This window comes from Kryptolebias marmoratus, linkage group LG9 (genome assembly GCF_001649575.2).
Source record: "Kryptolebias marmoratus isolate JLee-2015 linkage group LG9, ASM164957v2, whole genome shotgun sequence".
In the NCBI taxonomy this organism is placed as follows: Eukaryota; Metazoa; Chordata; class Actinopteri; order Cyprinodontiformes; family Rivulidae; genus Kryptolebias; species Kryptolebias marmoratus.
This window is the reverse complement of record NC_051438.1, coordinates 26,384,757-26,402,326: the sequence shown is the minus strand read 5'-3', so window position 1 is coordinate 26,402,326 and position 17,570 is coordinate 26,384,757. Positions and strand designations below refer to the sequence as shown.

The following is a 17,570-nucleotide window of genomic DNA, read 5'->3' as shown; positions in this document are numbered from 1 at the left end:
CTTATTTTTCTTCTTTTGTTGTTCGAATTATGTTTTCTTCGGTTTGGACACTTTCTGAGATTTGTATTTGTAAGACGTCTTTATCACATGCTGCCAAAAGGTGCAGGTGGACAATTGTTTTAGTCTCGCTTTGCGTGTGTGTGTCTGTGTTACCAAACGATTCCATGAACCAGTGCAAGGATTTAAATGATTTTTTCAGAAAGTAACCCTTGGATGTACGTCTACAAGTGATGAACCTTTGGAGTAGACTCAATTCAAGATGTCTGTCTGAACCAGTTTGGTGTGGTAGTAGCTGCGACTAATCCTCAACACATTCTGAGCACCAGCAGATTGCACAAGGTCTTTGCTCAAAACGCTGCCATTTTTTTGGAGTCACTTCTGTCTGTCTGTGAGCGAAATACCTCATGAACCACTGCACAGGTTTTAACAAAACACTCAAAACAATCAGTTGTAGATATACATCCATAAATTAACATTTGAAGTCAATCCGATTGAAGATGGCTACCACAACTAATTAACATTAGCCAACACAAAAATGAGTATCAGTTTTACAAATCAGCTAAAATCTGATGTGGTAGTAGCTGAGTCATTCAAAACTTATACTGAGTGTGATAGCTCATGAAATTGTGCAGGATGTTATGTTCGAGGTTTCATCAAAATGGCCGCAACTCCATCACTTTTCAACAAAAGATCTTCAGCTCAAACTGGGATGAAAAGAAGTGGGCGATGTGCATTTCTTCAAGGAATGCTAGGCCTATAAATACTGAGCTTCATATATGTTTGTAGCAACAACTGAATGTTAACACAAAAGTTAGTAAATATTTATCTCCAAAAATGAAAAAAAGAACAAAATGCAGCAGAAAAGAAGGTTGATAAACTCAAGTGTGAGAAACTGAACTATATTTGTCTGCTTACATTTGCCATCCCAAGGGTTCTGTGATCTTTTATGAAAGAAACAGTGAGCGAGCAAACAAGAGTGGGGAAAAAGTGTTGTTCTTTTGTTTTTGTGTTTTTGGGAGCTTTTTGCGCTGTAACTCTAAAGTTTCAGTTTCTTTCATCCATCCAGATATATACATGTCAACCAGTTTCTAAATTCATGTAATGTGGCACTCTTTGTTGCAGTTCAGACTTCTTGATACATTATAAGTTTATTTCAAAACCCAAAACAGTTTTTTCAATGTTCAAAACAGCCATTTTGGAGCTAAGGAACAAAAATGCTCTTCTATACATGAATTTGAAAAATATGTATGTTTTTGAGAGTGCATAAAACCAGGGAGCATTTGCATGCATTTTTTTAATTTTTGTTGTCATAATAGTTTATTTTCACCCATGGTGACAATCATCATCATTCCCACTGATTATGGTCTTGTCCTTCTTATATACAAATAGCTCTAAAATTACTAAATGGGTTCCACTAAATACCTTTGAAGGAAAGTATGTTTAGTTGTGAGGCAAACGTTTATCTAGAGGGAAATAGCTGCATCCACTTAGGGTTGAGAAAATGTTCCTGTAAGAGCCGATGTCCTGTTTGCGTTCCAACAAAGTGTATGTGATTGAAACTAGATGTTCCGATGAAGAGACGTGTCTCAACGCATGTCCATATTTGGGTTTGGTATTATCAAGAGGTTTCCGCTTGAGTCAGCCTTTTCTGATAAATAAGGATTCAAGGTATAAACACTGTCTGATTTTACTCCAATAAAAATTTCTTCCTAGACTGTCCAGGGTGTATTTATGTCAAATAAATCCCAAATTGTTGTCATCCGAGTCATCACTTTATAATATATTTTAATTAAGAAACCCCTCTTCAGCTTCTTTCACATTAGTGTACATTTTATTGAAGTAGGTAAACTTAGCTCTTCATGTATTCTGACAGATTATGATCTCGATGAGATAAATCTTCCACTACTCTAAAGACTACAGTCAGACTGCCTGAGATGTAACTGGTTTGACAAGCTTACAGTTTTTTTTTTAAAAAAAATCAACAAATGGACCATAAACACTGAATAAAGAGTCAAAAGAAGCCATTGGTCTGAGGGCCACTGCAGTCATACTGTAATTAAAGGTGTTCTCATCATTATTCTCTGGGCTGTGGCAAGTGAGCACTGTCTGTTGGACCTTCTCTTTTCATTAGATTTTGTATTTCATGCCCTTAGGAGCAGAACAAATTGAGTCTCTGTTTCCTTTTTCTCCACTGTTCATTACCCAAGAGAAAGATTAAAAATCATCCTCTCACAGACCGCATTACATAATATCAAAGAATGAATGAGTATACATTGTACTCACCATCTCTACAAAACACACAAAACCACAGCAACACTGACCTCTCATCAGTCCACCTGGCTGGCTTTGTTGCAAAAATTGCTCTGTGTTGGTTAAAAATTTACTTTCAGATAATACAACTCGTCATAGCCAAAGGCAAGTTTAACAAAAGGAAAAACTCCAGCCAAGGTGAAGAGTTTTTTCTGTCAGAATTGCCTTTTTTCACTGTGTTACTTTCATCAGAAAGAATATATTGCTGGTGCTTTGTCAACTGAGAGCCTGGCTTGTCTCAGACTTTCAGAAGATCGAGCAGGTTAAAAATAATCAAGCTTCAAGTTACAAAGCAGCACATGTAAGACGAGATTTCCATAGTCAGCAGAAGAGCTGTACTGGTGCTTCCTAAAACTCTTAGGTTTGTTCTTTTAGCTAAAGTATCAAATATTTACAGAGCAGGAAACTTGCTGCCTCAGTAAATCTCTGAACAAAAATGAGAGGAAAAGAAACGGAAAAACAGAAATATCATTTTTTTATTTGGTTTATTCCTCTGTTTGAGGATGACTCTACAGTAGAACGGGCCTTCAAATTTCAGAACAAGGTGACTGATCCTAATTAAAAGTCCACTTTGTTAGCTTTTGTGTTTAGTTTTCTTTATTTAAATTAAGATAAAAATATCCCTTGGTGGTTAAAAAGCGCAACTCACTCTGGTACAGTCTAACACTGGTGCATCTTTACTTCTTCCTAACAGATGTGTACCTGCTCGACCTTCCAGATGACCAGAAAGTCAGCGTCACAACAGTGACTGTCGGTCAGAGTACAGTGTTGACTTGTGCCATCACAGGGGAGCGGAGGCCTCCTATTTTATGGAAGAGAAACGATCAATATCTCAACTCCTTGAACCTGGAAGACATCAATGTAAGAGCCATTAATTTATATATTTTTATAATGTTAAATAAAGTATGTTTGTAAAAGACATTTTGTTTAGGTTACTGTTTCACTTCCCATCCAGGGAGCTTTCTCAATTCAGAACTAGAGAGTGTGGAGTTCCAAGCTTTAAACAGCATGAGATGCTCTGTTTTGCATTCTTTTTTCACCTGCAGATTAATCTCACTCCCCTCCTACTGGAAGATTGTTAGGGTCTTTCTTCTTAAAGATGCTCCTGTGGGAACAGAGTGAGATTAATCTGTGTGCAAATTTATCTTAAAACGAAGGAACTCATGCAGTTTAAAGCCTGGAACGTCACTCTCTTCCAGTTTTTAATTGAGAAAGCTTCCTGGATGGGAAACGAAACATCTTCAACTACAGAGTAGAAATCAACTTGATAACTGATGTCATTATAAACTTTCATAAAACACACTGAACCAGAATTTAGATGGCTTCTGGCCGCATTGATGTGATTTCTAAATGAATCGAGGCAGCGAGGGTCGTTAAAGCCATCCCCCACCCCGATGTGCCTTAGTTTTCCGAAGCGAGGTAGCAAAAGAGCCGAAGTGGTCGGCATTTAAAAAGGTAAGCTGGCTTTGCAGCTCAATATTGGGATGAAGTGATGACAAACTGTCTGTGCGATCACTCTGCCGGAATAAACAACAAAAAATGGGTTTGTTACAGTGACTTTCCATTTAGTTATAAAAATTAGTTAACCACAAAAAGAATAGCTAAACTGAGTTAATTTATGTTAGGAAAATGATATGAGAGAGATGTTCGTTACACATTTAATACATCGTGCTCCATGTCAGTGTAGCAGAGTTCTGCTCCATGCCTCTTTTATTGCTGCGATGCTCGCTTCATGTCTCAAAGCTTACATCTATGCGGAACGTGTTCGGCTCCTCCAGTGATTTATGAATGGCCAGAGGCATCGTAAAGACGGACTGGTTTCTGCGGCCATTCCGTTGAAGAGTTTTGCGACAGTGCCTTTTGTTATCTAGATCTTTAGGTTGGTAAATGCTGATGTCTAATCAATTTAGAAGAGCTGCTTTAGATCAAAAGACATAACTGTCAGAATGTATTGTATATATGGGTCTGTGTCCACAGCCAGAAGTGCCTACAGTGGTCATAAGAGCATCAGAACAGAACAACAAAGCAAGAAAAACAAAGTGGACTCATCTAATAAATCTTTTCTGGCAACATGTGGATGGACGGGTCAATGTGTGTCACTTACCTGAGGAAATTATAGCACCAAGATACTCAATAGAACAAATTAACCCTGGCATGGCACCCTAATGATTTGGACAAACTTCTGCTGTGAAATCTTGAAGCCTGTTATCTACATAGATGTTAGTGATCAACCACCTGAAATAGTTATTGATCAACAACCTCTTTTCATTGAACAAGTATTTCCCTTTTATCTCTGACTTCTTTAACCAGGATAATCCAACCTTCCTCACTGCAAAAAAGGGTTTAAGAATGGGTTTTAGGAACAACAATAAGTCTGAAGGGTTTACCTGGCCTCCACGTTCTCAATTAGCGCCATTTAATCAGGAATATTATAATAAATAAATAAATCTGGTTAAAGGCTTCATCTCCTAACTTACAGGTCTTGATTCCAGATACCACAGCAAACCTTTAGTTTTATAGTCTTTAAAAGTGTCAGCTCTGGTTTTACATCAAAAGAGTTGGTAGATGGTCATAATGTAGTTGCTAAAATGGTTACAAATAGAAGTAAACAGATGTATTCATTGCTAGATGTATAATTTGAGGCCATAATATGTGCACTGTGAATGCGAATTGTCACTCATTTTAGTTCTTTCTTTGCAAGATGGTGAATTTGTATAGTTCTGTCCCATATTTTTCAGCATGGTTTTTAGATGTTTGGGCAGAGTGTTACTTTGTCAGCATATTTTATTTTACTCTTGGCGTCGTCTTTGTGCTGTAGGACTGACGGTGATCCAGTATGTCAGTTTGTGTTCTTGGTGTCTGTGTTTAGAAAATGGTGGGAGCGACAGGAACAAAGAAAGAAGATGAAAGGGGATACCTAAGGGGTTCAACCCTAGAGAAAGGACCTACTTTTATAACTCAGTGTGTGTCTGTGTGTTAAGTTATACGCACAGCCCCAGACAGCACCTCTGTGTCACTTTCTTCTACATCAAAGGAGGCCAGGAAACTCATGTGGTAAGGTACAGAGGCAGGCCTCTTTTGCCTTACCCTTTGTCTCTTTGTGTGTCAGAACTGACCAAAATGAGTGTGATACTGCTGTGCATAATTAAATCAACACTGTCGCAGTAGATAAAGGGAATCCAGCGAAGCCACTAATGTAACATTAAATGTTGATGACCCTTAAAATGAGTAAGAGGCACCCAGCTGTCACCAGTCATCCTTGGCACCATCAACCGCCTATAAACTAGTGCGCTGGTTCTGGTTGTTGGTGATGTGTGTTTCCCATAGAAAGCAGTGCCAATGCTGTGCCTATAAGTCTAACAGCTTAACTGCCATTTGGCTTATTCAGACATTCTCTGTGTTATAATTGGCTTGCTTTTAAGTAATTCTTGAGCAAAAGCAGCAAGTGCTGGGCTTAATAAATGAAAAATATCAAGACTTGATGCTGCTTTAAATACATTTTGATGGATTTACAAAAAAAAGTAAAAAATAAATAAATAAAAAAAGCTTGTGTTGACCTTAAAACATCTTATTTCAACTATATTTCTTTCATTTTTTGTTAGTCAATACCACAGGCTTTTATTTCATCTTTTGGTATTGCCCTGAAGACACACAGCAGTTTGGCATCATGACCATGGGTGGTCTCTGTCTGCACTTTGCTCATTCTTGTCTGCTTCCCAAGTAACTAATATCACATCTTGCTTGTGTGTATTTTTAATTTAAATGTCAACTCGGGGATGAAAGCGTCTGCTGTCAAAGGGTGTTTATTATTGCAACAAAAAAGCTTTGTCTGAGCTTCATCATTAGCAGAAATAATAACACACTGCATTCAAACACCTGTTTTCCACATTTCTGATCTTACATTTATTTGATTTTTTTATCACCATGAGTATAGAAAAATGTTTCGTCCACGACAATGCCAAAACTAAACGTTAACTAAAGGTTTTTGGTAAGTTTTGTTACTTTGTTAGAAGTAACACTGATAATTAATTTTTTCCAATTAGTTCTTAATTCTGAAACTGAATCTGATGGATTCTATCTCTGTCATATAAGGCTGATGAACAATAACATTGCTTTAAATAGAGCAGAGCAAAACCTCATTATTACACTAAATAATAAAAAGTCAAGGTTTTTATCACTTTATCGAACTCTCAACAGTTTGGAAAAACTAACCTTGCAAAGAAAAAGATCTACAATATACATCTAGCATGCATTTTTAAAATGTGGGACATGGGAATAGTTTTAGTAGATTGACACTAATAATATACCCTGAACCCATTGAACATCGCGAGGAAAACTAGTGTATTTTCATGGCATCGTTATAGCGCCACATAGAGGCCTGGCAAAGTCACTGCAGCGTTTGGGTCATTTACTGGCATTTTTATGGATGAAATTTCTTAAAACAGTGACGTCTTTATGAGAACAATTTTAGAAATAAATAAAAAGACAGTATTCCCAAGTGAACGGGGCCTAAGATGGTATGCACTTTATTATGAGGGGGCAGTGAAATTCAGCATCTGGTAGCAAATTAAAAATGCAGGTAAGATCCTAAAACTGTTGTCTTTAAACACAAGCAGCTCCAGTTCATATTATTACTGACCAAACCAGTCTCTACGGAGCTTTGTGCATTATAGTACACAGTTTCAGACAAATATGAAGACACAAGTGCAGCTTCTTGTTTTAGCTGCTATTTCAACCCAAACCTTGTTAGCTGCTCAGGTACTTTGGGTCTGCACTTCAAAAAAAAGTAAATAAATAAATAAAATTCATATCTGCTTTGATAAAGAAGATCCCACTCTCACACCAGCATAATTAGACTCCAAATGTGTTTGATTATGGTTCGAGATCAGACGGCATACATGAGTGAGGAAGAATCATTAAAGGCCAACAATAAAGCCTAACATGTAGCCAAATCCTGGAGAGATAACTGCTAAGAATAGCTGACCTGTAAGTCCTGTAAAAGGCACAGATTCAGAAATCACAGGTACAAGAAAATTTCTGCAGTATTTAAAGTACTCTAAAGCACAAAAAGTTAATCAAAACTGAAAGGGTGTATCCATCAATTTAACTGATGTCAAAAGGTGAAGGGCCTTGCTCAGATAGGTAATCAGTCAATGGTACTATATGTAGGGTTGAGTTCCATTGTTGAGATAGAAAAACATGAGTGCAGAAACGCCTGCACTCTCCTTTATGGCAGAGTGGTCAGATAAAAGCCTTCCCTTATTAAAAAGGTACATGACATCTCACCAGAGACACCACAAGAAGTAAACCCTCTGATCTGATGAAACCAAGCTCCCAGCAATTAACACAATACTGATTTAACATGGAGAAGTTGAAGAGGAATTTTAAAAGAAAACTTGAAGCACTCAGGATCTCAGGCGTGAGAATAAGTTTAAACTCAGCCTTTTAAGTCAACGATCTGAATCAAACCACCAAGGAAACACTAAATGTGCCATCAGAAAGTCTGCTGAAGTCTCGGGGAGATGCAGTGGGATCCTGAACAAGAATTCTGCAGAGCATCACCTTAGAGACCTAAAAATGGCTCCACTCTGACACAAAAAAGAAATGCTTAATGTTAATGGGGATTTGTAGGATTAATTTACAGGAAGCGGTGCTTTTATCAAGCTGAAAGGGAAGGATATGATTGCTTCTGTAAATGAGATAAATTAACTTTTTATTTCTCTTGAAATTTAAGAATTAAGGGAAAAATTATTTTGTTTTAAGTCTGAAGCTTTAATGTGGATCATTAAAGTGTAAAGAAAAAAAAATATTTATCATCCTTCAGTGTTGTTGTACATTGATCTGACTTTGCATAACAACTTGTAAAAATAAATAAATCAAAAATACCTGTATGTTTTTGGCCTTGAAATTAAATTGTCTTTGTCTCCTCATTACTGAAAGAGTTTTCAGAAGAGCTGGCTGCGTTAATACTCAGAGCTTTGCCTTTTGTTTTTAATTGTACTCCTGAAGAAAATGGGGATTTTTAATGTAAACCCATGCAGCTTGCAGCTTAAATTGCACATTATTAAAAAATGTAGCTGAAATAGAGATTCAGCCAACAGTTTAGTTTTTAATTTAACCTGAGCCACTTTGGTCCCCATAGGTCTACACATTACTGTTAAAAGTTGTCTCATAAATGACACTTGGCTGTGTCTGGGGTACATGCAGGAAGTTAAGCTTATGACATTTCAGCTTCATAAAGTAAGACTGATTTAATTTAGCACAGAGACTAATCTCTCTCTCCAGACTGAGAGAACATCATGTACTTTGATAATAAGGGTATGCTGCTGTTGGATTTGTTTTGTGTTTAGTTTTGTTGGCACTACAGACACGGTTTGCAGCCTCTGTTACTGCACAGATTACTCCTAAACCTGTCCAGGAAGTGTGTCAGCATGAATCACAGCGCCTCAGAAAACTCTACAGAAAACGGTGCAAAAACTGTGCAAACCACCCTGCATCAAGTGCATCTACCAGTGGACCACAAGAGGCTTAATCCAGATTTATTTTTGGCTCTCAAACTTCCACTCAGTCATTGTTGTTTTTTCCAGACAGGAAAATGGATTTCATCCACCAACTCCATTCCAAATTGCCTCGAAGAGGATTTTTTTCTGATAATTGCTGTCTTTTAATATTTGTGAGCATCCACTGCCAGCTTTGATTCTTCATATTACTGTGAGTTCACATGGGAGGTTTGCAGTGTAATCTCGCAGGCCTCCCCAGTTTGGAGCATGGTTAATTCTAGAAATTTTTGTCCACTTTCAGATCTAGTAAATTGTGCATTAATCCCACCGGGGAGCTTCCAGCCTGGAGTTCAATAAAGCCTGGCTAAATTTTGACAAAGCAGCTTACTGTAATTCCTTGACAGTTGCTGGCTGTTGCATCATCATGCAAGGCTGTCAGCAATTCAGTCCTCTCTGAGTGACCACACCAGAGAGACAAACTGGGAAGTCATGTTTTTATGTTCATTTTGCATCAATATGTATATTTACAATAACGTCTGGCCTTCTGGTAATGGCTCAGATGATTGAAAACAAATACAAGAAGGAAGATTTCATGGTGTAGATTGTTAGTCATCCAGGACATCCCAAATTCAAAAAAAAAAAAAACTTAAAAAAAAAACAACTGAACTTCTATTATGTAGTTGAAGATGTTTCACTTCCCATCCGGGAGCTTTCTCAATTCAAAAAATTGGACAAGCAAAACGTCTCCAACCACAAACTAGAAATCCAGTTGTTTTGTTTTATTATTTAGATTAGATTTTTTAAAGAAGACACATAGCGTTCATGGAGTAATGTATTTGTGTGTGTGTGTGACGGGGGGGGTGATGTTTTATGTATGGTGATGCCTCTTGTTAAACATATAACAAGTGTTACCAACATCTAAGTTGTATCAAATAAAAACATAATTGGTAAAAATAGAAAATGCTTTGAGGGCACACCGCAGCTTGGACAAGATCAGATAAAATCCAGTGATCAGCAGAGCTGGAGTTGATTACATCTTCCTCTCCCTTCTTATCTTGTCCATTGGAATGAGTCTTTCTATCTCCTATAATATACAAACCTCATGTTTGGGGTTTTGAGGGATGTATGTGGTTTTATATAATATATAAAATTCATCTTTGATTATTCTGAACAGCCATCTGTGTTCCTCTTGTGCTCATTTGCTGGATGAGTGAATGAAAGCTCTTGAAGATAAAACTTTAATTTACATACAGGAGCTACTTTTATTATTTTCAGTATCAATTTCTTTAACGAGGCTTCAACTAATAATGTTTCTAAATCTGCTGATCATTTTCTCCATCACTTGATTGTGTTACTGAACAGCAGAGTTCAATGAATTAGAACCAGGTAATGTACTGAAAGTAAGTTGTTTTATGATTTTAGAGCATCTGCAGAATAAAACTGTGAGCCGAATGAAAAACCAAGTCGAGTGTGAGTTTTTCCTGAGTGTTGGCCCGACCCTGTGAAGGCCGGCTTCAGACACTTGTTCTAGGACTTATTTCTAATGGCTTAATGTTGTAAAAATACACCTCTAAATGTCTGACTTGTTCTTTTTTCTTGGCAGATCCAGTCTCAGGTAGGATGGTTTTTATTTCTTCCTGTTGTTTTATTTATTTGTTTTGACATTTTATCAGTTCTTTCCACTTTGTCTGCACCAAAAACATGTAAATCATAAACTAAATACAGAAGCCTCGGTCTAGATTCTTCTTCAAAACCAGCATCTGCAAAATATATGGTACTAAGTAAAAAGTGCAAAGATTTTGTGTAATTTGTGTTATCAACACAAACCAACTTCAACAGCTAAAACAATTCAGTTTCCTGGATTTAATAGTTAAATTTTATGGAATCACAATTTTACTAAGGTGAAATTGGAGACCGCAAGTGTGAAAACAAAGCTTATATAGATAAATAAAAAAATAACAGTTGCAATCTGATTTAGTTAAAAGTTTTTGAAAACATTTTTTCCCATTAGTTTTCAGCTTAAAGTAGCATAAATCTTACGGGCATAAAATCACGAAAAGTTGCCTTTTTCAAAGAAAGAAGTGTGCGTTTTTAATTTTATTTCAAACTCCAGGTTATTTTTAAACTCTTTCAATGCGTTTGTAATTCTGGCAAAAAAAAAAAGTATCTTTTGACAGACTTTGGTACACACTGGAGGGTGTTTTTCACTCCTATTGTGTTCCTTTGAGAAAGTTTCGAGAGGCTGAACTGGCAGTTTCTTCAAAGGCTATTTCCTAAAATGCCTCGTCACTGGTGGAAGTTAGTCATCCCATGAGGTGGCCCTTCAGTGTTCTTTCAGAGGTGACCTGGCCCTGGCAGCTTTATTAATTATAGTTTCTTTAGGGCTATGGCCTATTTGTAAATCCTCCTCTACCTGCCCTTGTCTGCCTTCCTCCTGAGCAGTCCTACCCTTGCCCGCTCCGTCTGCGGAGAGCTGGGTGCTGCTGATAGCTGAGGTGAGGGTGATGAGGTGAGGTGGAGGAATCATGTCGACAGCCTCCGCCGTGGCTCGTTCCACCTCTCTGAGTTTCATTTCTCCCCCACCTTCATTTTTCATTTAGGAAGGTGACACAATATGCTCTCAGCCCAAGGGGCAAAAATGTGCCATCGATTTCCCCTCCTATTGTAGAAATCTGATGCTTCACTCATCCAGGGCTCAAAAGTTAGATCGGGGCCCAGCAGTATAAACTGATAAACACGCTGCATGCTTGTAAACATGATTCTCCCAACTTAAAAGTCAACAATTAAGAGGAAGCTGGTTTAAATCTTGCAGCATTGTTCTTAAAATATTATCAGTTAGAAAATTGTAATTAACTGAGAGAATATTTGTACAAACTACAAAATATCACAATCAGTGAGGAGAAACAGGAAACACTAAATCAGACATTCTTAAGAGAAAAAAAAAAGTGAATCAGTTTTAAATGCATGACATCAGTTAAAATGAGCATTTTTAACATTTGGCCTTCATTACATTAGTTGGTGAAAACTAAAGAAGACGGCATACTCGAACATGAAAAGCTGCTGTGCATCTCAGAGCATTAAAATAAAAGAAGTTCTTTGCTTTTCATGTAATTTTCACCTGGTTTAGTTTTAATGTCATTTTTTTTATTATTCTCAGATAAACAGACTGCACCGTCTTAGATCAATGTATTTCAAACAATTGGCCTAGACTTTAAATTAACAGGTTCCGCAAGGGGAGGGAACTACTTAACCTGATAAATGACACCTTTTGTCTTCGTTCTTCTTACTGCAAAGCTAAAATGCAAACCTAAATAACTGTCGTGTACGCTGAAAATTGTTTTCTACAACCACACTTTAGTTAGATTTTAATAAATAATATGCTTCTTTTATGAACATGACACGTTTCATCTACTGTAGCAAATAACTTTCCAAATTAAAATTTAATATGTTCATTATATGTTATGCAGCCAAAAATGGGGATTGAGTTAAAAAGTATTGCTTAAAGTGGAAGCTTCAAGAGAAACAACTTTAATCATGAAGAGCTTCCTGCAGCAAGAAAACAATTTTTGAAGAGAGTATAGCTAAATTGAACGTGGCACAAAGCAAATTTACTGCACCTAATTGGTCTAATTTTTACAAAATGTTTATTTAACAAAAATTATGCACTCAAGTTATGTGAGTCTACTGACTCAACATTTCATCAACTAAAAGCTGCAGTTTTATATATAAAACTGCCTCTAATTGTTTGAATTTGTCTTGTTTTTGAAACTAACAAGTAAAGGAGAAACCATCAAATCTTTGGTAAAGCATTTTTATAGTCAAATTAGTATTTAAAATGACTTATTCTACAGTTCTGCATTATACAAAACATTCCTTACTGTGTTCTCTGCTGAGGAGTTTTATGGCTGTGTGGTTTTTACAAGGTGCCAGATGTTCGCTCTTTGCCAGCCGGAGTGAACCGTCAACAGGCTCATTAGCTTTGGGGGCTTCTGTCTTTACTGCAATCTGAACAATTTATTATTCTGTTCTCTCTTTTTTTTTTGTCCAGCAGTTTTTTTTGTCTGTTCACTCAATGAATAATCACAACATGGCATGTCTTCATCATGTTCAGTTGTCTGTACATGGCCATGAACAGATTTTGGTTAGTTTGGATTAAGCAACCTTGGTCTTATTTTTTTCTTGGTTGTGGACGGTAACTAATGGGTAGTGAGTTTTGCTTTTATTTATTGTTTTGCTTTTTTTTTTCAGTGACATTGATGATTTAAATGCAGAAAGAGTGGTTTCGGTTGTGACTGTAGTTTGGTTTTAAGGCAACAAACAATTTCTGCACTATTGATTTTTAGCTGCGCTTTGTCAGATCACCTTTTTTTTTGATTGGGGGAAAAATAAACATCAGCAAACAGTTATTCCTAACTGCGACTTGGACAGTTATTTTAGTAGAGACACCTCAAATTGATGAACATTGGCTCCACAATGTACCTTTACTGACAACTGTGATAGTTTTCATTTCCTTTTTATTTCCAGATTCCCATCTGTGCACTGTAGGTTTGTTGCATCTCCATTAAAATGCTTCATTTTTAGCCTTAAGCCACAACTTCTGCTTCTTGGTTGTGTGTTTTATTTCTCAAGGTGATTACAGCGCCTTGTTCTTTCTTCTTTGTGTTTTAGGATTTTGGGGATGATGGCTCGTTGTACATCACCAAGGCGACCACCACCCACATGGGCAACTACACTTGCCATGCTGATGGATATGACAAACTTTTCCAGACCCACATTCTTCAAGTGAACGGTAGGGGACTCCTACCTGTCAAACTTTTTGCTTAAATAATTCTATCATCAGCTGTGCGCTGCATGAGCTACTGTTATATAAGTAATAATGTTGTAAAATTTGGTCTTTGTCATCTTTGTTCATGGTCAGCAAAGTGGCAGTGAGGTATTATCAATGTATGTTCACACTAGGCAGCAAAATCTGTCAAAGCAGATGCAGAACAACATGACAGCCTAAAAGTGTTGGAGAAACTACAGTGGATCATCACTCAAATATGCAACTCACCTTGACATCATGGAGCTTAATATTGAGTTTCAGCTCACACTGCCCGCTCACCACCAAGCAACAGATGGATGCAGTTAGGAAACAGCTCTGTGGATGATTTAACAAGTGAAGCTACAAATATTTCTCCTGAGAGCTAGTAGGGATTAGAAATAAAGCTAGACGGGAAGCAAATACTAAACTTTGATTACCTGGCGAGGAACATAACTTACCTTGCAAAGCAGCCGCATTTTCAATAAAAATTCACAAGATCACAAAAGAAAACTCATCTTGCCAAGCTCCAAACTGTCCATATGTGGCCATCACAAAAGAAGTTCACACCAATTAACATCCTTTTTGTAACAACACGCTTTCCAAATGAACCCTTTGAACAAACCATCTGGCATGTCAGAAAAAACAACAACAACAACTGAATAACAGTTTCTGAACAGTCATTGGTGTAAAAATAAGGGATGGGCATTTTAAGCAAAAACACTACTTTGTATTGACAGTATTTAATCAGTTTTTCTCCAAGTATTTGACCCTTGTCCCATCTCCAGACACTGCTCCAAACATAAGACGAACACGCCGCAATAATTGTTTCTTAAAATGTTGCACATTTCATCCTTTTTTCATACAGAGCTCATTAATATAGCACAACAAAATCACTGTTTAAAAGCAGAGAAAGCTTACTATTACATGTTTAACCAAACATGTCAAATTTACTGTTATGCTATAATTGACCAATGGTTGGAGAATTAAAACAAATTGACCTTTATCTCATAATTTATAGAGAACTCTTTGCAGGTAAATATTGTCTGAAGTCTGGAACCCATGAAAATCTCAAGGAATGAGTTTCCTTTAATGGGTTTTAGCTACAGCTGTTTTTGTTTGGTTTGGGGTCTTTCTGCCTGTACTACTTTGAAAAAAAAAAAACTAAACCGTTTTTGTTTCCATCTTGCTTTGTTTGCTTGTTTTCTTTAGTATGTTCAACATGTTGATTTGTCCACTGGCCGTAGCACCGCATGACGAGTTCCTTTGTCCACAAGCTGCAGTTTCGTTGAGCCAATTCCAACCCCCACACTTCGAATCAACTCCTGTTCCATTCTTAATTCAGGAAGAAATAATGAACGACACCAGACCTTTCCATGAAATGGATTTGTAAGCAGTTGTTAAATTACCTTTAAGCCCATGAAAAGACCGTGCAGCATAATAAAAGAGCTCTAACACCTAAACTACCCAACAGTTTTGAATGGATACCACCAATGCAAAGCTAATAGTCATTCAGGTGGCTGCATTTCCTCACAGATCTTTTAAAGCAGTTCAGAACAGAAACTACAAGTTATTTCACACTTATTTATATTTCCTCCTTTATAATAAAATTTCTTTCTGGACTTGACACCCTATCAGCTCCCAGGAGTATCAAACTTGTGTCCATTCAGTGGACAACTCAACCACAACTTAATTTAGCACAGATGTTGAACATTGGCAAGTTTTAGATTTTACTTTTTCTAATTCAATTGGATGCTGAAACAAAGAGGGTACTTGGAGGACAAAGGTTAAGTGTGAACCGTACTGATTCCATGAGCTGGATGTATATAAATGTCTGCAGTCAGGGAATGAAGCTCAATTACATTTGACAGACAGTTGCTTCATTATCATTCTTCTAAAAGATTACTGTGAGGTTAATTGCACTGATATACAGGCCTTATTGTGTATATGGAAACGGGGTGAATCTCACGGGTCTAATAACTTTTGGTTGTAATTAATATTGTAACTTCCACATGACCTTTTCACTGAAGGATGAGTTTCACATCTTTAATGTGGGTGAAGTCTCTAAGGACCTCCTATCACCCTGCCATGCTGAGATTTTATACAACTCAATTAAGAAGCAGCTGAAATGGGCTAATTCTTAAAAGGTGGATTCAAAATTCTGTCCATCACGCCACAGCCGCTGGAAAATGCTACACATTTGAAGACGTAAGTTGATTGCAGCGTGAAGACAATCATGAATGAGTTTTGGTTTTTATTACTCCATTTTTTTAACTGACTCATTCAAATGTTTCTAATGGATTAATAATAAACATTTTGTGTGAAATCCACATACTTTGATTGATGGCCAGCATCCTGGTGTTGGCCTTCTTATCCTAAATTGGACAGTCGAGTGTCGTGGTCAGTGTGTGTTATTATCCCAAAGATGCTCTTTTTGTTAAAGTTAATTGTAATTTTTAGTCCATGTTGGCAGCACCCTTGTTTTGTTTGTTGCAGTGACCCCACTTTACCCACAGGAATCAATAAAGTTGCATCTCATTTATTCCCTGTGGCTGCAAAGTTCGTCCACTCTGAGCCACTTTAGTAGAGAACAAATCAGTGTTCTGGGTAGATTAATGTAAGTGCGGTTAAAATGTAACTAGGTTGCTCCCTAGTTTCTTACATTCACAGTGGAAACAACATTTAAAACATATTTGTCATATTTCCAGTTATTGTGTTTTAGAACTCCCATTAATTTTATCACTATCAATTTTAGTGCATCCAAAAGCAATATTCAGAGTTATCACCCGGGTTCTGGGGTTATGTAGTTAGGAGTTTTAGGTTTTTTTGTAGAATAGGTGTCATGTTGAAGGTTAGCTGTGGGTGGCAGGTAGAGATGTGGGCCTTGTGTGATGATCCCTGGCTTTAAAAAAAAATCCTGCTGGTCTGAAATGTCATAAATCTAGTTAGGGGGGCCAGAGGTAAAGGTGGAGACAGACTAATGAGAGCTTACCACGATACACTGTGCAAGCTCTGGAACCAAAGTCCTTGATTAAAGCGAGGTTGTGTTTCTCCACAGTTGGTTGATGTGGGGATACCTGCCCTGAGCTGAATGCTGCTGTGCTGTAGGTTTCTTTTTTCCCCTCCTTTTCCTTTTTTTTATTTACTATGAGAGGAATACCCACAGGTAAAAGTTTGAGTCGGAGCAATGTGTAGGTGCTGAAAATCAGCTCAGACAAAGCGTGCAGATTTGTGGATTTGCTGTGTCTGGTTGGGGTTAGAGGGAAGTTGTAAAGTGTGAAAGTCAAGGTTTTGTTGACACTGGAGAGAGCAGTTTTGGAGGCGTGAGCTGCCTGATTTATCAGAAAGTTGAGGGTTGTTCTTTTAATATTTTATTTATTTTTACGTTTAGAATAAGCTACTCATTTTAAAGCACACTAAGAGCACTTTATTTTAATAACAGTATTTTACAGTACTTGTCTTCTCTTGAGCCATGTGTTGGACACTTTAAATATTTCAAACAACCACAGATAAAACAATTTGGCAACATTAAGTTGCATAAATATGGATCTTTTCTCCTAAATTCTTAACAAACGAAACCCCAACACACTACTGCAATTTCCGTTATGCGTTTTTGAGAACTGCCATTAGAAAAGCATGGAAACAATGCATTGCTCTTTATCATTTCTGTCCAACACCTTTTTATTATTTTTTTTTTACTTTTGTGTTAAAGTTAAAAAGTGCTTTATCATGGTATATATGAAATATATGCAATGCACTGCATCCAGGATGGATTACTCCCACATATCTGAGAGGAATCACAACTGAGGGGAAAGCTTTCATCATGTGCTGTGCTTATTTGTCATGGTGTGTGTATTTGTGGGTGAGTGTCAACCACATTTCGTGATGCTGTACTGGGCCCTGTCATGGCTGCTGTACATGTACACCTGACTGTGTGCTCTTTTCCATTTGTACTATTA

General features: G+C 37.2%; 1 protein-coding gene across 3 annotated transcripts in view; it reads left to right on the top strand.

Annotated features, from left to right (window-relative positions):
* The window catches only part of fstl5 (follistatin-like 5), a 151,873-nt gene that overhangs the window by 96,290 nt on the left and 38,013 nt on the right, over positions 1 to 17,570 (top strand). For 2 of the 3 annotated variants that reach the window (XM_017417479.2, XM_017417480.3), the window contains exons 7-9: positions 3,005 to 3,171; positions 10,414 to 10,425; positions 13,479 to 13,599. In XM_017417479.2, coding sequence (XP_017272968.1) covers positions 3,005 to 3,171; positions 10,414 to 10,425; positions 13,479 to 13,599 — 300 coding nt within the window. The remainder of the gene's footprint in view (positions 1 to 3,004; positions 3,172 to 10,413; positions 10,426 to 13,478; positions 13,600 to 17,570) is intronic. The other variant, XM_025006188.2, reaches the window with a different exon arrangement.